The sequence below is a fragment of the Anoplopoma fimbria genome, chromosome 23, assembly GCF_027596085.1.
Source record: "Anoplopoma fimbria isolate UVic2021 breed Golden Eagle Sablefish chromosome 23, Afim_UVic_2022, whole genome shotgun sequence".
Classification (NCBI taxonomy): domain Eukaryota; kingdom Metazoa; phylum Chordata; class Actinopteri; order Perciformes; family Anoplopomatidae; genus Anoplopoma; species Anoplopoma fimbria.
In genome coordinates this window covers 2,784,250-2,809,150 of record NC_072471.1, presented here as the reverse complement: position 1 = coordinate 2,809,150, position 24,901 = coordinate 2,784,250, and the positions used below count along the sequence as shown (strand labels likewise).

Here is a 24,901-nt window from a genome sequence, read left to right as displayed (position 1 = left end):
CAAAAACAAGCAATAACAATATTTAATATTCTCTGGGATTATATATTATAATATGACTACAACAGGTTTACAAAAAAACGTGTTGATAGGATATATAGAATGTATGAATGGAAATAAAAGGAATAGGATTATGTTTACAAGAACTATTAAACATGTTACATGTGTCCCAGATGAATTCAAAAGAAAATATTACTAAATTGCGACGGAAACGTCTTCACTCTTTGATTTTGGGGTGCTGAAATTGTTTTTTGTATAAATAATTTCTGACAATGACCAATACATTTGATTTGAAGATGACTACATACAGACACAAAAACAAAGACAGTACCACAAATATTCCATCTCTCATAGATTTTCTCATAAATTTACGATTTCATAATCACAGAGAATGTTTGAGTTTGTTTCTCGTAAATTTTTGATTTTTTTCCCCGTAAATTTACCACTTTAATATCAGAGAATATCCACGTTTTTTTTTCTTGCAAATTTACGACTTTAATTTTGGACATTTTTGAATTTATTTTCTCTGAATATTACCCAGCTACCCCGATTTGTTGAAACTATGGGATGATATATTGACAAAAGATCTCTCACAGATGGCTTTTGGTATTTGCCTAAACAGCCCAGCGTTAGTAAAGCTCTATTATTCAGGTGTGTGTTGCTCACACTGTTGGTTTCTGCAGAACGACCACTTGTTGTAGCGACACAGACTGAGACAGATGTTGTGCTTCAGGTCGTGTCATCACTTAAAACACAGGTTTTCATTGTACCTGATGATCCATCACCAATCTCAGGACTTCCTACTGGTTCTCTCTGTGAATTAACTCACCAGAACATCCTCCATATTTTACGCTTGTCTCAAACAGTCTTCATCCGTCCCTCCTCCTCAGTCTTGTTTTGAAGTTTCCCTGCGGCCGTTAGATAATAATGCCACGAGGACATAAATACAGACAAGAATACTCTGGTTTTTCCTGTGTTTATCGACGGTTGTTCTGTATACGAGGTAAAAAGCAGAGTCACACCTCTGAGTCTGACCTGAATATCCCCCTGCTGATTTGCCTGACTGTGCAGGTTTGCTTGCTGATTTGAGAGTGACCCTCTCTGCAGGGATTACACACAGATTAAAGAAGAGGCGAAATCGCTCTCTCACTCTTTCTTAGTTCTTATTTCCTTACTGTGTTTGTATGTGCACATGTGAGTGCACATACGGTACTGTATGTGAGTGAGAGTGAGTGAGTAAGCTACTTAGTCAGCTTTTGCTTGGTGATTTTAGGGTTTTCATGCATTTTTACCTTTTTTTAAGTGGTCTGATAATCCAACTGTACTTTGTATTTAAAATACTGTTGAAACAACATTAATATGTCACCTAGATGTTTCTCTTTTCAGTAGAATGTTGTCAAGTTTTAACCTGGACATCTAGACATCATTTCATCTTCTAATCACTTAATCAGCAGGAGTAAATGCCTTTATACACTGGGGGCCGTGACAAATAAACAACACGAAAATGTGAATTTTGTTCAATCAAAACTCTTCATACCAGCAGGAAAGTGAATTTGCTGTGTTAAAGCCTAAGCTACTGTAACATATTTCATTAAGTTTGCTTTTTTTGCTCTGAGTGAATTTTCCTCCGGTAAAGAGTTACACAGTTTCTATGACTAGCACTTTTATTGTGAAAGGTTAGAACGAAAGGAGTGGATCTGGTCTTTTGCTGCTTTTGTCAAAATTGAAAAGAGAAATAAAGTTTGCCGTCTTGGTTCAGACGACTGTGACTCTGACATATTTTATACTATAGTGCATGTTTTGAAATATGTAAGTTCTGCACATCAGGATTGGTTGAAGCCTTTTTTTCCACGTTGCAAAAAGCTCCAAATAATCGTCTACGTAGCAGAAAAAAAGTTATTTTATCGTCACATAATATTCATATACATGAGAAGAAAGAATTCATGACACAAAAATAAAAAATAAAAAACTTGTACCAGCGAGTGAATGAGTGAGGCATAAATACATAAATGAGGGACTACTTTCTTCAGTGAATGAGTGAGTAATCACAGATTACTGGAGGATTAATGAGCAGACGACCCGTTCTGTGTCATTGTGTCACTTCCTCCAGTCATCAGCACTGAAACAAATCCAGAAAAAAGTCTCTCTCTCTCTCTCTCCGTCTCCGCTATGATGTCTCGTCCTTAACATTCACTCAGCGTCTGCCAGTGTCAACAGGTGATGCCAAGGAGATGAATAGAGAAACTGCTCTTTGTTGCTCCTCCTGCTCATCACCCCTCTCTCTCTCTCTCCCTCTGTCTCCCTTTGTCTCCCCAGGCTGCTGTTTTGTCACGTTTTACACAAGGAAAGCTGCCCTTGAAGCCCAGAATGCACTGCACAACATAAAGACCTTAACAGGGGTGAGTGCGTGTCCTGGATTCTTTCTCTGCCTACTTTCTGTTCTAATCACACACTTACAGCAGCACCCTGAGGCGGCCCCGCCCAGACCTGTGTGTGTGAATACACTACTTGGTATGAACATCAGTGGGATGCACGGCTGCCAGAGTGCATTTGCAATCAGTGTGAGTGACCAAAGTGACTGAGAGTGTGAGCAGGTGACTGACTGTGAGTGTCGGTTTGTGAAACACAATGAAAAAGAATTGAGATGAAGTGAAGAGTCCATGTCAAAGCAAAGCTGTGGAGATTTGTTTTCATTGTATCACTGGAGATATTATTAAAATGAGTTCCATTTAGCTGCTTCTGTTTCAGGGTGCTGGTATTTTGCATGCTGGGACTTGTAGTTTTGTAGTCCCAACCAGAAAGTTAGCATCACACTGTTTCCATCCACAAAAGGACAATGGGATTTTTCCATAGAATTTTGGATGATTACAGAAAATAAACTCTGTGGCATCAAGCCTTTATGATACTTATTTGATTTGTTCAGCAAGATAATAAACGCACCTTTCATGATTTTTAAAGAATGCAATCGGCAGTAGTACAAAGCTAACGTTAGGCTGTAAACGATGTAAAGGAGGACTAGTGCATAGATGAGTTTCCTTGTTCGGTGTGATGACATTTATCGTCGAGTATCATTTAGCCACTTGGTAGCAACCACATTTTTTAAAGACACATAAAAGCTTTGAAATTCTCCAGAGCGGTATTTATTGACGTTAAATTCTCTTTAGCTTGTGTCTAACATAAAGCTCATTTCAAGCATGTAACACTCGAAAAAACCATTAATGATCCAAGACGATCTAACAGGAAGTGCTCCCTCAGTGCCGGGTTTTAGGACTCTTTGCAAAAGAGCCATTGTTAATGTTTATACTTCCTCTTTAAGCAAAAATATGATCTTTTTTGTGTCCTCAAGGCCTAATAAACATGCTTTATGTATTTCCTAACTGATCTGCTTCATCCACAAGCGGTCTTCTTATTGTCCCCCTTTTTCAGCACGTCGTCACTTTTTACCACCACCAATTGGTGATGTGTGGAATTGCATGAAACCAAGAGGCGTCAAATAGTCCCTTTAATTTGACCGATGTGGTCAGACTTAATGAACGCATCGGGTCATTTCGTGTGCAGGCCGAGCAAACAGGCGATAATTTGTGTTCAGCCAAAGAAAGAATCTCCTAAAAACAATATTATAGGAGCTAGAATATTATTAGCAATAGTAGCAAAATAGCACAGTGGTGAAATATTCCTACTGTTTTATCGTTTTAATTATCAAGACATTGCTCTACAGCGACACTAGAGGTCAAGTCTCTGTTTACATGCTTGCTTTCATCTATTTTCTGCGTATCTTGAAACCTGTGCATGAGCTTTGTCTATAAAGGTGTGTGTTGATGCTGCAGCAAAGCCTTCTCTTTCATGCTGTCTGCTCCGTTCTCCACTGTTGTTCCCCTCCCGTGGCCCCGGGGGAACCATAGAGGTAGTGGGCTAGAGCTCCTCGCTCTCTTAGCCCTGGGTGGATATTTAGAGGCCCCCAGATCCCTCCTGCTCGGGCTATTGGCCTTCTCCCACGTCTCCTCTTGGCGGCGGCGGCTAACTGGAATCCCATCAGTTGAGCGCCTTCGCACGCGCTCGCTTCTGTCGGTTTGGATCGGCGGACGGCCCTCAGGGGCGGGACGGATGCCGCGAATCCCACAAGAGCCGTATACGCGGGATTGGTTTCTCGGGTTCCCGGGCTCAGAGTCAAGCTTGTTGTTTTCCTGCACAGAGTCACCGTGTTAATTGCTCGTGGAATAAGTATGTTAGATTTGGTCTGTTTTCCTGCGCCGTGAGAGTTAGTCACTTATCCCTTTGTTGGAGGTGTGAAGCAGCCGTGGGGAGGACACTCACTGCAGCAGTTTCAGGATTATAGGAACATGAAATCGCCTTCTTCTACACCACAACACACTCCTTCCATCTGTTCCGTCTGGTCGTCCCTCCTCCTCCTTCCCAGCTTCTCTATCTGCTGCCTGTGTTCGGTGCTGGTTGCAGTCAGATATCAGCTACGTTTGGATTGCAGATACTTGTGAGGGCATTCGTTTGGTTTAAGAAAGAGAGGGAGGCTAGAATAAAGTCAACCTTCAGCCTTTAACAGGATTAATTACATTTGAATTCATTTATTCTAGAATATAACTTTTTTTTACCCCTGAGTTGTGTCGTCGTAGCTTCCTCTCAGCTGGGCCCCAACAAGCTCCACCAATCACATAGTTTGTTTATATTCTGACAAGCAAGGCTCCAAGTTGTTGCTCTAATCCAAAAATATGATTTAAAATGTCTGCGTTAAAACCCTGATAAGAATTAATTATTATATTGTTCCACTTTCTTTGATCAGTCCTGATCATAATTACCAAATATTCAGAATGGTAACCCTTTAAATGCCAGTTTGTTTAAATAATGTCACAAACAAAAATGTAATGATTATCTGTATACTTAATAGTAGAGGGAAATTGTTTTAATAGCCTGCGATATGTCAATGAATAGCAACAAAATTGATATTTAATGCATTGCATCAAACCCTGCAGTGCTCCATAATTCACATCGACTGTTGCAACATAGAAAATGCCTTCATCTAAAAAAGAAACGAACATTTTAAGGTCAGAGCTCAAGATTGAGAGCCTGATAAAATACAATCAAAGCTGTCTTCACCAAGAAAGAAATTCTTAGTTGACTAACAATTACACGATTTTGACAACTAATCGATTAGTTGATTTAATCTCTACATTAATCATACAAAAGCACCACTTTAAATGTTGTGTTCACCAGCTGTGTGCTCATAAACTTCTTGTAAATAAATAATTCAGATTTTAAAAAAAGCATGGAAAGGAGCAGATTAAGACCAAAGTAGTCGTCTAAGACGACGTTGGATCGAAAATAGTGGTTTTATGTTTCTATGGGGACATTTTGGTCCTTCTGGGTCTGTTTATTATACACAGTTTATTATAGACGTATTGCAGGAGCTGAGGTTCAACTTCCAAACTTCTGGAAAAAAAAAAACTCACACCCCTGCCAAAAACTATGCCAAAATGATTGAAAATAATTAAAAATTAAAGAGCCCGAGATGTCCCTAGCGAGGCATAAGGATTAAAAGATGAAACTACAAAGTCAGAAACTGAAGGTCCTGGCTGCGAGATTAAATGCTTTACTGGGAGTACTGGAGATTGCAGTCTCCAGTAAACTGTTCTTGGCAGTGAGGAAAAGCTTCAGAGAGCAGGGAAAATTAAAACTGTCCATTATAACCCAGGCGACATTGATCAGCTAGCACAATATGTACGTAATTAAAACCTGCATCATATTCATCATGTCACTGCTGGAAAAACACTGACTGGCTGACATCCGATTTTTAATAAACGTCCTGTATTGACGGACAGATATGGTTTAAACCTAATATACAGGCACATGACCAATAAATACAGTACATTGTCCAACGCTTGCAAAAACACCGAATCAATAGTGGCATAATGACAGATCAGTAAGTGGTTTGCGAGGGTTTGTTTATGATATTTTAACAGGGTTTTTAAACCGTCTCCACCTCTGCTTGGAATATAAAAAAAGGGCAGAAAAAGGTGAGGGGAAGGTGTCAGAGAGAGGTGGCAACAACATTGTGAGGATTGTGAATTAATTGCTGGGCGAGGCGAGACAAAAGGCAGAGCTGACAGAGAGAGAGGGAGAAATTGAACGGGAGGTTTAGCGGAGTGACGGGCAGATGGACAGGAAAAAAAAGAAAAAGGTGGAGTAGAGCACTCCAGCACGCTCGAGGGCAAAGCAATAAAACGGGCTGCAGTTAAAAACCAATACCTGCTTATTAACTTCCCCACTCTCCTGGCTTGTAAAAAGCCAGCGGAACAATGTTTGTATTGGCGCCCTTCCTCTCGCTCGCTCTCTCTCCTCCCAAACCCAAGGCTCTAACAGGGAGATATTCTATCGGAGTGGAGAGCTGGACGAGGACCAAATTGGAGTTAAAAAAAATGGCGCTGGTATTGGCAGCACCAGCCGGCGGCCATGTTGGTTTTTACGTCCGGAGCAGTTTGGTTTTTTTAGGAGGGCATTAAGTGAAGGGGTCTGTGGTTAACGTGATAAATCTCTCCCTGCACGGCGTTGACGAGAGCGACAAAAAAAGGGATGGAGATCGCTGCTTTTCTCACAGGAGGAAATCGGCAGCAGACAGCAGTGGGTGGATGCTTCTCCGTCGGCTCCCGGGCCTCTCCACATCTCCCTCCATCACTCTCCAGCTCACTCTGCTCGAGCTCCGTCAGCAATCTGTCAGTGTGTGTGCACCGAATGTATGCATACGTGATGTAATGCATGCAGAGAGTTTCCACAGTTGATGGAGGTCAGGAGAGGAAGTGGCTGTTGCATTGCAAAGGTTTTTGTTTTCAGGTTGTTTTTTTTAAATCAAAAACTGCCAAAACTTGTGGTGACTTCTGCTTCAAGAAAACACTATATTAATATATAGTTTACAGTAAACAATGTTGTCTTGAAATGTGTGCAGCACAGAAAAGGTTATGACTACAAAAAGATCATTACTGCCACGCTGACTAACTCATGACATAACGTGTCTAATTACTTAGCTGGTAGGCTTCTTTTGTAACCCTGTAGACAGAGCTAGGCTAGCTGTTTCCCCCTGTTTCCAGTCTTTGTGCTAAGCTAAGCTAGCTAGCCGCTGCAGGTAGCTTCATATTAATAGTGCAGACATGAGAGTGGTATCGATGTTCTCATCTAACTTTCTGCAGGAAAGCAAAAAAGTTTATGTACAAACATGAAATGGTGCTGAAACAACAGATTTAAGATATTAAGACTTTTATTCTCCATTTTCCTAATTTTTATACTAACTAGCTGAATGATTTTCTTTCCCACATTCTGTCTTTCTAACTTCCTTTTTAAATTTTAAGTATTTCTGTTTTATAGAAAACTTAGAATCTCATTATTCGGTGCAACTTGTTCTCTGCGTGTATGACAGTAAACTTTACATCTATTCAATCTGAAATTCAGCCCAGTTTTAGGAGATACCTGCATGTCGTTTTTTTACCTGCAAATCACAAAAACCCACTCTTGCTGGGCCGAGCTGTTATCAGCTCCTCCAGCAACAAACTTGAAAAGAAATGGAAAACCACATGTTCGAGCCTCTGCCCCGCGAACTAATATCTGACATCTCTATGAAATCCTTAAGTTCCATCTGAAAAACAGTAGCTCTCAAAGTGTGCGGTACTCACCCCCAGTGGGGCGCAGAGGCATGGCAGCTGGTGCCTGGTGACCGGGGGGGAGGGAATGTGGCGCGTAGCTAATGTTTTTACGCCGGAATGTTTTAGTGGCGGAACAGTAAAGAAATGCTGTTATCACTAAAGCAGCTGTGTTCATTCAGACTGATGGACAGATATTTAAACGGGACGTAGAAGACGACATGCTCAGATGAGGGTAATTAATCTTACTCTTGGGTTCACAGCGACTTCGGTGGTAGATAAAGACGGACCAGCGTGCAAGTTATGTCTGAAAACTTTTGGCGCTGACAGCGTGAGACCCAATGAAAGTTTTGCTTCCTCCAAAGGGGAGATGACATAAATTGTTTGAGAACCACTGAACAAAAGCCACAATCCCTGCGTGTTTCCTAACCACAAACAATTGTACTCGTACATAATTCAGATATTTTTCAGGAAAAGTTTCTCACAACAATGCTGTGTAGGTCTGAAAAAGATGGTGATTGGTGATATTTTCTTTTCATTCTAAATTGAGTGTCATAACCAATTACAGACTAGTGCTTTATACTTGGTACTTGGTTTGGTTTAGGCAACTAGAGTACTTCGATTGGTTTAGGCAACTAGAGTACTTCGATTGGTTTAGGCAACTAGAGTACTTCGATTGGTTTAGGCAACAAATTACTTTTTTATGTTTGTTACGCATCTAAGTATGTGACGTAACCTGGGTAACAATCCGTAGACAGAAACAAGAAAAATTATAATTCGACAGATTTCCTTTTCAGTGAAAAACAAGAATAATGAGTCATCTGTATGACAAAGACACACATGGAGTCATTTCAAACGAAGCAAAACTGTTTCTCAAAGAAACAACAGCTTTCAGTGAAGTTGTTTCTAATGACCTGCTAATGAAGCTCTGGGGGGGTGGAGACTCAGTGTGTGTGCGTGTGTGTGTGTGTGTGTGTGTGTGTGTGTGTGTGTGTGTGTGTGTGTGTGTGTGCGTGTGTGTGTGTGTGTGCGTGTGTGTGTGTGTGTGTGTGTGTTGCCTGGAGAGACATGTGTTCATCTCCCAAACTCTTAATAGCACTAGTGATGTCTAAATACGCTTATTTTCACACGTACACACACACACACACACACACACACACACACACACACACACACACACACACATAAAACCCCCACCATAACCCATCTATCGGCGAAAAACATGCCCCGTACCCCTGGAGCGACTTAAAGCCATAAGACCCGACCCCTGCTGCACGGACTGATCCACACCTCTGCATGACTCTTTAAAAAACACACACACACACACACACACACACACACACACACACACACACACACACACACACACACACTTTTATGTGCACACAGAGTTTATTACATTACAGTTTTTTGTTCGCTTTTAACACTTTTTTTTTATTTCCCCTTCCTGATCCACTTGGAGACACTCCCCACTGTCCTCGCTAACACAGCACTCATGCTGAGACATACACACACACACACACACACACACACACACACACACACACACACACACACACACACACGCAAACACACCAGCAACAAACAACACGCGGCGAGTTAAAGCCCGTCAGCCAGCCCCTGTCAGACAAGGTTGTTTGAGATTTTCCACTAAATTGAACTCTTTCATTAGTGGCTGACAGATGTCTAAATGCCCGGTGTCTCCCCCTCTTTCTCCCCCCCCATCCGTCCGACTCACACACACACACACACACTCTCTAACGCCCAGCCAAGAGGGCCCCGGGGCCGCTGTGTTTGCGTCTGAAGCCGGGTGGAGGGGATGTAGAGATGGGAGGATGAAGGGAGGGGTGAGAGCTAATCTAGGACGCGTCCTCTGGAGTGTCCTCCAGCCTGGAGAACTTCAGTCCTTTATCCTCAGTTCTTCTTTCTCTTCTCACTCTCTCTACCTCTTGCCCTCTCTCCTCCCCCCGCCCTCCACCTCCCCTTCTCCCCCTCTCTTTTGTCCGGTTGAATCTCTCACTCTCCATCTTTCTCCCCCTCCATCCCTCGGTGTCTTTGTGGAAAGGATGAAAAGCCCTTTGATTCGCTGTTTCTCTCAAGGATGTTTCGTTTCTGACAGTAAGGCTGCAAGGAGAGGCAGGGAGGGAAGGGAGGGAGGGAGGGAGGGAGGGAGGGCGAGATCAGGGTGTTGGGTCGGGCGTGTTGAGGTTGTGGGGGGATGAGTCGAGCCCCGGCCTCCATGTGGGCGGATCAGAGCGTTTGTGGAGCGCCAAGCTTGATAAGAAGCGTGGGGCTCATTAAAAAGCTACTGTCGCTCTGAGACCACACACACACACACACACACACACACACACACACACACACACACACACACACACACACGGGTCCCCACCTCCCTTACCTTTTCTGCCGGCGAGATAATTAGTGACGCTCGGCTGCCAGAATACAGGCGGCACAAGGTTGTGTGTGCTCGTGCAACCAAAAGGCACATCAAAGCAAAGTGTGATCTCAAACAAGGTTAAGGTTTAAAAAGGAGCAATTTATAATCCAAAGACATAAGTCATTTAATCGTGGGCATTTATTATTTGAAGTCGGCGGACAAGGCCGCAGATGTAGAAGCACGGACTGATAATGCGTATTATCATTTCCAATGATGTGAGAGATCATATTCTTTCATGCAAAAAGCCCCCGTGGTCTGAAGAGTCCGACTGTTGCAGCCGTTTGAAGGGAACTCGTGTGTTCGCTGGAGAAATAATGGGGCTGCAGACGTGTTACTGTAACTCTGATACAACTGGTGACATTTGTGTGTGAAAGAAAACTGTATCTGGTCATCTGTTTCTGAAAATGAGCACATTGAGGAGTTAGTTTAAGTCTCAACGAGGTTTTGACTTTGCAAAAAGTCTTCATAAATTGTAAAGATGTCACATTGTCTTTATTAACCTATTAGATTATTTATTTATGCTTTGTTGAACAGTGCGATACTAAAGGACGATATATATCATGGCAACTTATTAATGGCTTATTTCTGCTATATTAAGCTTTAATAAATGTGTTGTAAACTGTTCATAAAGTAACTCTAAAATCCTTTATTTTACAAACTGAAACTTATTCTCCTTAATAATGTGTGCTATATAAACCATAAATCAAAAGTGGTTGCTTTTATGTTAATTAACCATTCATAAACAATTCATTAATGCTTTATAGAACAACTTTATGCTAGAGGGGGATACACAACAGCCTAAAGTATATTCTACATCCTGGGATCCCAACTATGTTAATTTATGTCTTATTTTATCTCTATAAAGCATAAACTAATTATTTATTAAGTGTAAAGTATTCTTTAAGTCTAACTGTTTGAAGATCTGGTTATTTAAACTGAAGGTTCAGTCAGAAACTGTGAGATAATCTGAACCATAGTCTTCCTGCCATGTTGGACTTATCAAAAATAATAGGAATGATGACCCCAAATTACAAGGTAGAAGAAAAATGATTGTAGGTAGTAAATAATATATATCCCCCCGCACATTGCATTTGTCTCCAAACAAACTGCACAACTATTGAATTTAATTGACTTATTCATATATCGCTAAAGGCTACCGCTAGCAGCATGTCTACTGTCCGAAGCAAGAAACAATGATAAGCATCACCAAAAACATACTTTGGCTTTCTTTGCCTCCTCTTTCAACCTTCTTTTTTTAACTGAATATAGTTTCCATAGTTAACGTTAACGTTACTCTGGTTGTTCCACCGTCCCCTATCTACCCACAGCTGGTTATAGCTGCTATAATCTACGTTACTGAGTTGCCTCTTAGTGAAATGCTCTCTGGTAAGCATTGACTCAGCCTATAGGTCTTGGGCTTTTATTGTGAAAGGAGTCAAGCTGTAATGCACTATTGTCCAGACTACAGAGGCTACGTGTTGTCATTCTGTTATCTTCATAATGATTGGTGCTATCCTCTTCCTTTGAGCCGTGAATGGAGCCTTCGTTTTCCACACATGCATTGTGCAATCAACATTTACCTCATAATGATAAGGTAAAGCATAAAAACGGCTGTATATATACCATGCAATCAATTCCCATTATGGGTTCCTGGTTTAGTTCTTCTGCTAAATAACACCCTTAAACCCTCAAATATCCTCCCAGCTCACTGGTCATTGCTCTAAATCAACTGTGATCTGTGTCGAGTTTCACATACTAATATTTGTGGATTTCTTGCAGTTTATTTCTGAAGATTTCCTGCTAGAAACAATAAAAGAATGAAAGCGTCTTTAGCAGCATTCAGACGAGCAGATACCGACGCTCTGAGTCGTGTGAGTGGAATCTGATCCGAGCGGCATTTATCAATCCAATAATAAAAGAATTCTGAATACAATCAAAACAAATCCATCGCAGCAACGGTGCGAGCAAGACGTATGAAATTGCCAACGTCGGCCCCATTTAGCCGGCCGATACCTGGGAGAGGACCTCAAGTGTGCACAAGTGTGTGTTTTCACCGCTTGATAGCAGAGTGGAGAAGGGTGGAGGTTGGGAGGGTGGGGGTGGGGGGGATGCTTCATGTCCACAGCTTGTCGGTCGATGTGTGTTGTTTGTTCAGATGCGAGCCTATTACACATATCGCTGCTCCATCACAATAGCTCTCCTTGCAGCACTTAAGAAAGGAAAAAAAAAAAGAAGAAGAAGAAGAGAGACGAGGTTACTCCTACCGACTGCTGAAGAAAGCTGATTTACTCTGAAACGTGACCGCCGCAACCACCCTGAGGAACCAGGAAGTGAGGTGTGGGTGGTGCTAAGTCGGGGAAACGTGGCGGTGTAGGATATTAAATGTATCGTGCAGTAAGCCGTGTGTCATCAAACATTCATGTGTTATAGCCTGGAGGAGATTATGCAACAAGCTGAAAGGTTAGAGCCTCGGACAAAGTGGTTTATGGAAACCTGAACGGTGGACCAATGTTTTTAACGGGCTCTCGTTTCATCTTTTTAAATCCTCCTCATATAACTGTCAAGTCCTGGGGAAAAAAAAACAGAGAAAGGCAGCTCTTTCATTGCCATCACCGCACACACACACACATGTACACACAACCATTCCCACAGCGGTGTCGTTACAGAGGCTCATTATCGAAATCAATTCAATTAAAGGCTGTAATTGCTGTAGTGGAACCCAAATGCTATCGCAAACAGTGCTGAAGGAAAGGCAAACCTCATCGATGCTCCGACCCTCAAAGTCTGTGTGTGTGTGTGTGTGTGTGTGTGTGTGTGTGTGTGTGTGTGTGTGTGTGTGTGTGTGTGTGTGTGTGTGTGTGTGTGTGTGTGTGTGTGTGTGTGTGTGTGTGCTCTTATTTAACGAAAGAAATATTAATCACTTGTTTCAAATTAACTTCCATCACCCCTCTTCTCTCTCCCGAGTTTGTGGCGGCGTTTAAGCATATTGATTCAGCGAGATGGGAGGAGGGGAAAAAGAAAAAGGGGGGGGGGGTTTAAATGCGGGCTAACTATGTTAAACACTTAGAGTAGTTAGTGTAGAGACGCCACGCAGCATAGCTAATGCCAAATCCCTCAATCATTCTGCACACACACACACACACACACACACACACACACACCAGCGCTGGGTTAATTATTTACCGAGCTAAATGAAGTGGGGATAATGTAGGCTAACTGTGCGCTAAGCGCCGCTAAGACGAGGGATATTGTAAAGGACATTTTGATTTATGGTGGTTCTGTTTGCTGAAGGGAAAGTGAGAATTAAAGTCACACTTTATCTGTATCAAGGTGTTTGTCAGAGTGTTTGTTTGTGTGTGTTTGTGTGTTGTGTGTGTGTGTGTGTGTGTGTGTGTGTTACTGTTGGTGTTGGAGAGGGGGAACTCACCAGAAGTTGAGTATCTTTTTAGCGTCTATATGTATATAAATAGTTTTTTTTTTTAATTTATATATTCTACACCTTGGTAGCTGTGTTGTAATCCTGATTTAACATCCAGACTTTGTACACCCTAACGCTGAATAAGGTATTTCTAGGCCAAAATGTAACAATTGATTTATGATTAACAGACCGGACAACACGGTGGTAGCAACCTGTCAATCAGTGTGTAGCCCCGCCCTAAAGCATCCCCTGCTTTATGGTCTGTTTGACTCTAAATGGAGCATCATTTACTAAATGAACATCATGCTGTATTGAAGAAGACTTGAAACTAGAGATTGAGACCATAAACTCATGTTTACAATGTTTACTGAGGGAATAAATCAAGAGAGAAGTAGAGTCATTTTCTCATAGACTTCTATACAACCAGAGGAGTCGCCCCCTGGTGGACACTAGAGAGAATGCAGCTTTAAGACACTTGCACACAGTTTACCCAGTAGAGCACGTTGACTCATTTTACTGCAGTTCTGTAACGTAACCTCCAGACTTCACTTATGCCAGTGGCTTAACAAGTGTACTTATTCTACGTAAACCACCATCTTTTTCTAAATCTAACCACGTAGTTTTGTTGCGTAATTGAGTCCAAAACGTAAACCAACTTTGAAAGTTTCTTTTGGAAAGAGTCTGTTTGCATGTAACCAGCAGATGCTTTACGTTTACTGTGAACACAGAACTTTATTTTGAAAAAGACAGTATGCATTTTTACGAGACGTCCAAAACTGAGCGTCATAGTTTGAAGCGTTGTGCCACTGACCTAGAATCTGTATTTAATGAGTTGATAATGAGAATGTGTTGGTTATAAATGTATTGTTCTGTCTCTTGATTATATTCTTGTTTTTGTTTTTGGAGACTCGGAAAGAATAACAAATACACAAATAAACTAGAAATTACAACTTTAGTTTAACCAGTTTCATGTGTAAAAAATGTCTTTCTTTAGAAGAATTAGGAATAAGTAAAAAGTATCAAAACATACTGTAGGTGAGGCGTCTTTTCTGTTATTGGAGATGCTCACAGTCTAGAGGTCATGAGTGTGCAATGGCTCCTTCGTGGTTAAGCGTGTGTGTGTCTGTGTGTGTGTGTGTGTGTGTGTTAGTGTGTGTGTTTGCGGTCGGTCGTACCGTCTCGGTCACTGATATTGAATCCCGACTGCGAGGGCCATCTGCCTGACTTTGACCCAGCAGCTCACCGTCACACCTTCAGAGAGGAGAGAGTGTGTGGTCTCTGCGTGTGTGTGTGTGTGTGTGTGTGTGTGTGTGTGTGTGTGTGTGTGTGTGTGTGTGTGTGTGTGATAGAAAAAAAGAGAGAGAGAGAGAGTGTGGTGTTTGGTGCCATACAGTATGTGCACTCCCCAGTTTTTTGGCACACACACACACACACACACACACACACACACACACACACACACTCTGGTCATGTGAAGTTGGCTGTTGTTTTGAAGGTGGCTGGCAAAGAGCATACACACACACACACACACACTCCACACACACAACACACACACACACACACACACACACACACACACACACACACACACACACTCTCACTATTCCCAGCGTGAGCCTCAAGTTAGTCCTCCAGGCTCCGGGAGAAGTCGACCCCTGACCTTTTAAGCACCGTGGGCATTTCTGGAAGACGTCTGCGGGCGAGGCAGATCAGGTTAACCCCCGGAGCAGCAGTTAACATTTAGGAAGTGTCGCATTTCCTTGACTCGATGCACCGGGAGGAGCCGTTTAACGGGTAGAGACGGGGGGAGGGGGGGGTTGCTGGGAGTCTCTGCAAATGATGAGGTCATAAAGATAAATAAGTTGACAGTAAATGGGGGGGGGTTAGCGGGTGTCAGATAGACACCTCGCCTCAGGAGGGACGGCTGATTAAAGAGACCGTCCCGTAACTGGAAGGTCGTAAAATCCATCCCGGCTGCACTCTGATCCCTCCGGTGTCATGTGATGTGGACCGTATGGTTCCACTCATCTGGCTCTTTTTTTTTTTTTTTTACTGAGATGAATATCTCCTGCTGATTGGACGGGCTAATCTCACATAGCGACAATTCTGACTTGTCATGCTCACAGAATAATTAGGGGTCAGTTACTCAATATTTCTAACCCACAGAGCACGCTTTAGCTCATCACTCTGGTTTCACAGCACATTCGTCTCTTTTTTAAACGAGCTCTGGTCAATCCTTTACTCAACACCAAACAGCAGACCGACAAAGATAGATTATTTAGGAGTCAGTGTTTACATTGTTAACATGTAAAAACATCTTTAAAAATGCCAATAATACTCCATTCATCATAACCAGAAGCTGTAAAAACAGAAATTATTGTTACATATTCAAATTTTCAATGTTCTTTGAAAGAATCATGCTTGACAAAAGCGTTTAAAAGTAAAAACAACCAAATCTAAACAGGAAATTATGATATTTAATCGAATCACCCTGTCCTATATGTCTCATTTAAAATTGTGCCAAAAACAAACCGTTTCCTTTAACCAGATTCTGTAAAATATATATAAAATTCTGAGCTTCTCAACGCAACTAAGAAGCCATGATTGACTCAGCTGAGACCAACAGTCATGTGACAAAAAGTCTGTGAAACTTTGACTAAACTGCAGGTTGTTTATGGAAAGCAGAGAAGACTAGAGGGGTTGTAAGTAGAGATTGTAGAAATGTAAATAGATTTGTATTTATAGCATGTGGAGGTCACATGTTTCCCTAAATATTGCCAGCACTTTTGGACACATATAAATTCAAATGTTTCCATTTTTTGTAAAACAAGTTATCAAAGAAATTCAACTTGCATTTTTTTTCTTTTTGGATTTATGGCATTATAACTGTGTTTAACTGCACAAAAAAACATGTTTGAGTTCTCTTTACTTCTGGACATTATTGTGGCGCAGGACTATTATATCACAGTGAAAAACAAGGTCACAGTGAATAAAATAGAATATACATATAGATACATATATATTATTATATGTATAATCTATCACTTTAGACTAATTTGGACATGGATTTTTTATTCAATTGTTTGACTGCCAGACTGTTTGTCCTGAAAGTTGATCTATTCACACTATGTTCACATACATGTAACTTAAAGTAACTTAAAACTAACAGCATATAAGAGAAATAATGAATAAATAAATGAAACTGATCTTCAGCCTCTATAATGAGCCGGTTATGATGAAGACTTTATGAAGCTCTCCGTCAGGAGGAAGAACTCCGATCCAAACCTCTAAAGAACTTGAACAAAATGAGAATATCTCCGCCTGCGTGAGATGAATGAAGTCATTAAGTAAAATTTGATTTCGACACGAATAAGCAAACAATCACCGCCGACTCTGCAGCCCTCCAAACTATAAATCCAGATAAATTAAACTACTTTAGAGTCGGGCTAATAAATGTAGCACATTGCTTTGCAGTAATTGTAGAGCACTAAAATAAAAATATATAAAAAACAGGAGTTGTTATTCTCAGCAAAGTAGTTTTCTCAAGCAACGTGGTGGCTCGGCCGCTCATTGTTAGCGCTGTGAGTTTGCACATTAATATGTAAATTAAATGTTAATCGATTTTTTCAAAAGCGCTGCCCAGCGTGACTCAGTCAATCACAACTGCAGTTTTTTTTTTAATAACGCAAATTCAAGTATGATTAAAAAAACAAACGGTGACACTTCACTTGAAGTGTGCCGCGGATGCGTTACAAGCAGATAATAAGCACCTGCACATTAGGAAATTACATGTAATGCAAGTTTGCGTCATTAAATGTGTAGACATCATGTAAATGGTGTTCTGATTGATTATTAATATGCAATAAAATATATGGTCTTGGCAGAGCAGAGAAGAAGAGAAAGTTGCTTTTGGGAGACGGGATGTAGGCGGTAAACGGGAAGTAGATTAAGCAGAAGGCAAACAGGAAGTAGATTAAGCAGAAGGCAAACAGGAAGTAGATTAAGCAGAAGGCAAACAGGAAGTAGATTAAGTCCTCCTGACTAGACAGATACACGTGTAAAGCTAAATGCCAGCTCAGCGTCATGCCGGCTGAGCACATGGCTCTACGTGGTGCACGTTTGTGTTTTTTCATGACTGAGTGCTGTTGCCGTGGCTCCCGCTGAGCGCATAATGAATGGCAGACGGCGGCTGTTTGGGGCCCGCCGGGCAGGGAAGGAGAACAGCACTGTGGAATTGTGGGATAGCGGAGAGGAGAGTCTGGCGTTGTGGGACCTCTGCGGGAGCTCGACCGAAGATCAAACGTGTCGACGGCGCCGCCTCCAACCCGCCGGGCATTCTGGGCAGACAGAACTGCGAAGGAGACGCCTGAAAAGCAGACAGTTATTTTTGTATACCTGTGTGTGTGTGTGTGTACATATGTGTGTGTGTGTGGCAGCTTTTGGCTGTGTTCCTCAGGAGTGAGTGACGGCGGCGCGGAGGATTCTGTCACCGCTTTTGTTTTTGGTTTTTTGTGGGTTTTTTCGCCTTTAGAGGACAGACTTTGAAATGGATTAACGAGAACTGACTTGATGTGACTTCCAGGTTTTTCTTTGACGTGACTTTCCTTTTCTTTTGATGTAGCTTCAACCAACACACACACACACACACACACACACACACACACACACACACACACACACACACACACACACACACACACACACACACCTCATCCATGTCCCTGCATCTGTCCTTGCGTTAGTGATACTTTGGTGAGGCTGCAGCCTGGAGCGTCTGCAGTTATTCCTGTCCGTCCAGCATCTGTCTCTTTTCTTTTCTCATTCAGATCCTTTGTTTTTCTCAGACCGTGTCACGTTCACTGTCTGTTACTTCTTTCTCGACATTCCGTTCTCTGTTTTTCTTTTTACTTTTTTTTACTTTGGTCCCTCACGCAGACATTTGCTGCTGATGCGCATAGCAAAATAAAATTTAAAGCATTCAACCATCACTGAATTTCATTTATATTTCCTTTTTTACTCTTTCATTTAATTCTCACTCTTATTTTGTAGTTTTTTCATTCTCTCTTTCTTTTTCTTGTTTCCTTTATATTCCTATATGAGGACCAAAACCTCACAATAATCACACAGTACATTTCGTAGTGAGTTTCTTCTTTTTTTTACCTTTTTCAATTTCTTTCTTTCGGCCTTTTCACACTGGGTTCATGACGAATAACCAACACCAAAATGAATGATACTCCCCTGCAAATATTATACGTCTAGAGCTTTTATTGTGAAGACCTTTATTGTAGTTTTTCTTTCTTCCTGTGTTCATATCCTATACAGGCATTCGTAACTATTGCAGACTTTAATTCCTTTTTCATTTTTCATTTTCTATCTAAAGTAGTTACTCTCTTTGTCTTTTGCTCCCTTCTTTCTTTTATTTCTTCTTTTTACTTTCTGTTTTTCTCTCTTACTGTAGTTTTCTTTCAGTTATTTGTAGTTTTTCTTTCATTGTTACTGTAGTTTTCTTTCAGTCATTTCCTTTATCTTAGTGAAGACATTTTTGGCCTAAATGCATCACAAATCACATGCCAGACTTCATAAAGTCCACACTGTTTTGTCTCAGGCTGTGCCATGATTGGCTGGTTTCATCGCTGCAACAAAGTGGTTGTTTGTCTCTTTGTTCTTAGTTTTGGGTTTTATTTTAAAGGGGGTCCGTAAAGATCTGCTGTCTCAGATTCTCTCCTTCTCTGTTTCTTCACCCGTCCACCATTGACTGCCCCCATCAGGCCGGTTTGAGAACTAATCAACGGACAGACATGGAGTGTGAGTGTGTATATATGTGTGTGTGCGTGTGTGTGTGTGTGTGTGTGTGTGTGTGTGTGTGTGTGTGTGTGTGTGTGTGTGTGTGTGTGTGTGTGTGTGTGTGTGTGTGTGTCTGGGACAGGTCTGGGAGATGGAGGAGTAAAAAAAAAAAAAAAAAAAAGAAGCAGAGTGAGGATGATAAGGACGAGAGCAAGAGGGAGAGAGTTGGGATAAAGGTGTGTGATAGAATTGGAAGATCAAAGCCTTCTGTCACAGCGTGACTGAGCCCAGGGGCATTATGGGTAAGACGGGGCGCACACACACACATGCTCGTACGGACACACACACACACACACACTCTCTCACACTCACACTCTCTGCTGGTATTTGACTCTGAGTGTGATTGATACCGGGCTAGATTTGGAGAATCACTGTCATTCGTCTCCCCGCAGATCAAACAGCCACATAATCTCCCATAAAGGAAAGAGAGATGGAGGGAATAAAAAAGGGACAGAGGGGGGAGATTGAAGGAGGTAGAGAGAGAGAGAGAGAGAGAGAGAAAGAGAGAGAGAGAGGTGACAAAGCCTTCTCATCTGTGAAGTGTTTTCTTGTTTTCCATAAAAGAAGAGCCGCCACCTTATAAACACATCCATCATTCGGCTCCATTAAACTGCTTCTTGGCCACATCACAGAGATATCCAGTATCTGTAAAGACAAGTGTAAATGCAGCCATTAGACCCCATTTACACCTGATATAAACATGCAATCTGTACCTCGCCATCTTATCTCCGAGGGATGGAAAAAAAATGCTAATAAAAGATATGCATGCGGAACACGTTGCAACCAGAATTTGGCGTAAAATGACATTTTCTTTCTCGTCAGCTTTGAAAAAATGGGGAGTAACATAAGACCGGATACAGAATATGGAGAGAGTGTTCAGTCTCTGAATCTTTGTTTGTCAGCCCACATTACGGTGCATTCCCCTCCCAAAAGGTGTAGTTTGTCTCCACCATTGAGTACTACTGAAAGCATCAACCGCAAAAAAAAAAAAAAAAATCATTCTTCACTTGCAAATGTCACAAAAAATGTATTTTAAAGCTTAAGCTGCTATGTCCAGCAGTCTGCATTATTCAAATATATTATACAAAGATATGATCACAAATATAAATATGATATGTGATGTAAATGACACAGACAGCCAGAGCCTCAACAGGTTGCTGAAGAAAAGCACGTTCTCACTTCTGTCTGTGGGCCGTAACCAGCCTCCATTTGGAAAAAAATGATTAAATGGCGTTTGTGAGAACCTGGATTAAAGTAGGACGTCGTCTTTCCTCCTCTTGGATACCAGGAAATGTGTGTGGAGTTGAGTTATGCAGTGTGTGTGTGTGTGTGTGTGTGTGTGTGTGTGTGTGTGTGTGTGTGTGTGTGTGTGTGTGTGTGTGTGTGTGTGGAGTTAGAAAGCGAGAGTTCTGTGTTGATTCTGTTGCAGGGCGTTGTTGATGTTAGCCAGCTAGCTGAGCTGGATTCAGTTCTTCTTTCTACTTAATGTACTGTAGCGTTTTTTCTTTAATATATTCTCATATTAGAAGTATTGTTGACCATACTGTTTTCTTTTTCATCGTTTGTTATTATTCTGCATCCACTTCTTAGTCTTGGACTCTTTTTTTCTTGGCCGTCTTCTTCTTCTCCCAATTTTACTCTCCTTGGTTTTGTTATTATTCTTTTTCTTCTTCTTCTTCTTCGTCCTCATTTTCTTTGTCTTCTTCTGGTGTGTTTAACGAGCAAACAAACAGCTTCAGGTGCTTTAAACTATCAACACCTTCTGGACTGTTTCAGGACTGAGCCAGATTCGTGTCGAGCACAGCAAAAAATAATAACAATAACTAAGAAGCAAACGCCTATAAATGAACGAATGTTTGAACCACATCTGGATATGAGTCTCCTGAAATATTGAGCGTTTCTCGTTGTTCTTGCTTCTGTTTGTGTGCAGCGTTTCATATATTTTGTCCTTCTCTTCTGTCTCTGCAGATGCACCACCCTATTCAGATGAAACCTGCAGACAGTGAGAAATCTAACGGTGAGCGGCCACACACACACACACACACACACACACACACACACACACACACACACACACACACACACACACACAATGACAGACGCATCAATATCACACACACATGCATCAATAGCCTTTCTGAATTTGTTTGGTAATAGCTATCTCACCCGTGTGTTTACTCGCTGCTCTGCTGGCAGACGGGACGAGTGATTGGAGGGGGAGGATGGGGGGGGGTGATGGAGTGAGAGACAATGTGAGGAACAGAAAGGGAGAGGGAGGGAGGCGGGGTGATAAATATATAAATATATTCTTATATGTGTGATAAATTATTGAGGCGTTTCAGAAGGAGGTCAGAGAAAGTTGAATCGTTTTGGCCTTGTGGTGAACCGGCGTCTCTCTCTCTCTCCCCGTGGCTGCTCGCTCATACAAACACGATGTACACACTGTTCTCTCTCACACACACACACACACACACACACACACACACACACACACACACACACACACACACACATTCCTTTTTAATGCATACATCTCAGAGAAGCACTGTCACACACTCCTCAGTTCTCAGTTCTCAGTTCACCACAAAATAAAAAATGAAAATATGATTTTTATGCCTCCTCAACGGCCGACAGTATGTACGTCCAGTCCATGATGGTGATCTTGACATCTCAGGAACACCTGGAGAGGATTTGTCCTCAAATTTGGCACAATTTGTCTACCAGGACTTAAGGATGAACTGATTAGAATTTGGTTGTCAAAGGTCAAAGGTCAACAGAACTGTGACCTCATGTCTGACCCATTCTCATGATATCTGTAAAACTTGGTTCATATTTGATTGGATAAGATGTATATATCCATAATGAAGTGCAACGAGTCATTAGATATATTTTAATGTTTCACAGGAAGTGGAAGGTGGGACATTTTGACATATAAATACGCAAAATAAACCTTTTTTAACATGTATTTTTACAGACAAAGAAAAGCAGTTAATAGAGAGAAACACAGAAAACAAGATTTTTTTTTTAATTTCCCTGTTTTCTTTAAAGACACTTTTACAAGGTCTGAGTTTTGTAGCCCCTATTATTCCAATCTGTTTTTAATTGGCTCCATTTTGATGCAGCAATAACACTCTGGGTGATTTGTCAGGTTCATTATGTATCACTGATATTTAGTCGAGGTAGATTTGGAAACTAAAAGACAATGTTATTAAAGTTGTGCTTGAATGGGAGAGTGGAGCAAACGTTGTGGACACGATGTCTTGGAACTAAATCTGATTTGTTTTCTACTTTAAGTTTCTGCTTGATTCACACACACAAAGAAAAAGACATCATTAATTGTTTCTCGGGCTCACGTTTCATTCATTGGATGATATTTTAAGCTGTTTGCTGGCGAGATCTGCAGCCACTCAGACGTTTTGCCGATGAACTGATGCAATGCCCCCCAAAAATATGTATTTAACTATAGCAAAAATCCTGTTTTGAATCCTGAGACCTCACAGCTGACAGTTATTTTCAATTTTTTAGCTCAGGTAGAGAAAAAAACATTTCCCATTTCAAATCATTCTGTGCGGAGGAGCTCAATAAATCTCTGCAGCAGAGCAGATATCCGAACATTTAGGCAAACGAGCTGAGAGTGAAATCATTTGCATGGCTAAGTGAGACTTTTTTTAATTCATTTTTTTGCGATTTGGTTGAACTGACCCTTAAAGCTGAGTAATTGCGCAGAAGATGAAAAGAATGGATAAAAACCTTGATTGGATGAAGTGACCATTAAAATCCAGATGCAGGTAGTTTTTAAAGGTGTTTTTTTCTGATATAAACAAAAAAAGAATACTAAAAGCAGCAGCCTCGCCATCATTCTACATGAGAGGAGTCCTTCTCCTCGCCGTCCACTGCAGGGGGAATACAATAAAACGACAGTATCCATCAAGACAGCGGAGGAATCCTTATAAAGCCATCATCCGCTCCACTGAAATATGGCGGAAAATACGACTTTATAAGACATAACCGTCGGGTTAACGATGGGGGAACTTAATAAAGCAGCCAGCACTCAAAGCCAGAATGGTGAAATATAGAGCGGACCATACGTAACGTATCCATCCACTTAATGGTAATGACCTTTAATAAACCCAGTGTTCAGAGTCGCTGTTACAGTGACGAATGGCTGCTCGGAGGTTTATTAGTTTAGTCCGTGGAGGAGATGGAAGGAGGGAAAAAGATGGAGGGATGTACATTATAACAGAGACATTATTGGTAAATCTTCTGCAGTTGTATTTCTCTTTGCTTCACTTTTCTCTTCATGTGTCGGCGCTGAGCAGGAAGCCAGTTCTGCTCCAGTTTTTTTTTTTTTATCCCAGAATGCAAAGCCGGCTCCAGATCGTCCCGGAGTCGGCTTTATGAGTCTTATCGTCCCGCCTCGTCCGAGAAAACAGAAACAGAGACAGTCAATCGTAACGATATCTCCTCTCTGTCTTTTTCTATCGACGCAGAGTAAATTAATTACATTGCTGTTAGACTTGTGCTAATCTTCCTCTGGAGTGATGCACACACACACACACACAGGGCCGCACACGCTGTGTACAAAGGAGTTAAAGCTTTTTGAAACAACACTTATCTTGGCAGCATATCCCGACGGTTTGTCTTTTAAACACACAAACAATTCAAACGGCAAAATAAACAAGTGCGCTATTGATTTCCCAGAGTGCAACAGACCGCTTATCTCTTTCGCCTCGCGGTAGGAGCTGACAGTTTCCTCATTAAAAATGAATTGGATTAGCATTACATTGAATGCGGTGGGAACGCGTTAACACACACACACACATATTGTTTCCGCGAGCGATGAGGATTTCGCTCTCGGCACGTTTTACACTTAACCTCACTCACAATCACGGAAACTCAAGTTTCTCAGCATTTACACCTGCAGCCGGATCACATTCCTGGAGATTGCACCGGAGAGGGAAGGATTGTGTCAGCGACGAGGAGAAAGGGAAGGAGGCTAGGGGAGGCAGAGGAGGAGAGAGGAGACAAGCTGGAGAGTCTCCGCGAGCCGTCTGTGTCGACGTGATAACGAGACATTGATCAGAGCCTCGCAGATGGCATGATGAAATACATGAACTCTGTCTGCCTTCATCGCTCGCCCACTGTCCTCGCCTCTCCTCCTCTCTTTCTTTGTTTCGTTTGATTAGTGTTTTGTTCTGTCTCATTCCATTTCTCTGTCTTTTTTTTTTGTCTTTGTGTTGAGAATGTTTCTTTTTCTTTCTCATTTCATTTCTCTGTCTTTTTTTTTGTCTTTGTGTTGAGAATGTTTCTTTTTCTTTCTCATTGTTCTTTCTTTCTCATTCCTATGTCTATTTTTTTGTTATTTGTTTTAGAAAACAGTGAATTTTAGTGCCATGGGAAACGATACACAAACAAATACATGTGCAGTTAAAGGAATAGTTCACTATTTTAGGAGCCACCTGCTCTCTTGCCGTGAGTTAGACAAGAAGAATCATACGGTAAATATGAAGCTACTGCAAGCAGCTGGTTAGCTTAGCCTAGCATAAAGACTGGAAACAAAGG

At 41.5% G+C, this 24,901-nt stretch overlaps 1 protein-coding gene across 8 annotated transcripts in view; it reads left to right on the top strand.

Annotated features, from left to right (window-relative positions):
- celf2 (cugbp, Elav-like family member 2) overlaps window positions 1–24,901 on the top strand; it is a 200,219-nt gene that overhangs the window by 135,762 nt on the left and 39,556 nt on the right. For all 8 annotated transcript variants that reach the window (XM_054624840.1, XM_054624838.1, XM_054624835.1 and 5 more), the window contains exons 4-5: window positions 2,314–2,396; window positions 21,308–21,356. In XM_054624840.1, coding sequence (XP_054480815.1) covers window positions 2,314–2,396; window positions 21,308–21,356 — 132 coding nt within the window. The remainder of the gene's footprint in view (window positions 1–2,313; window positions 2,397–21,307; window positions 21,357–24,901) is intronic.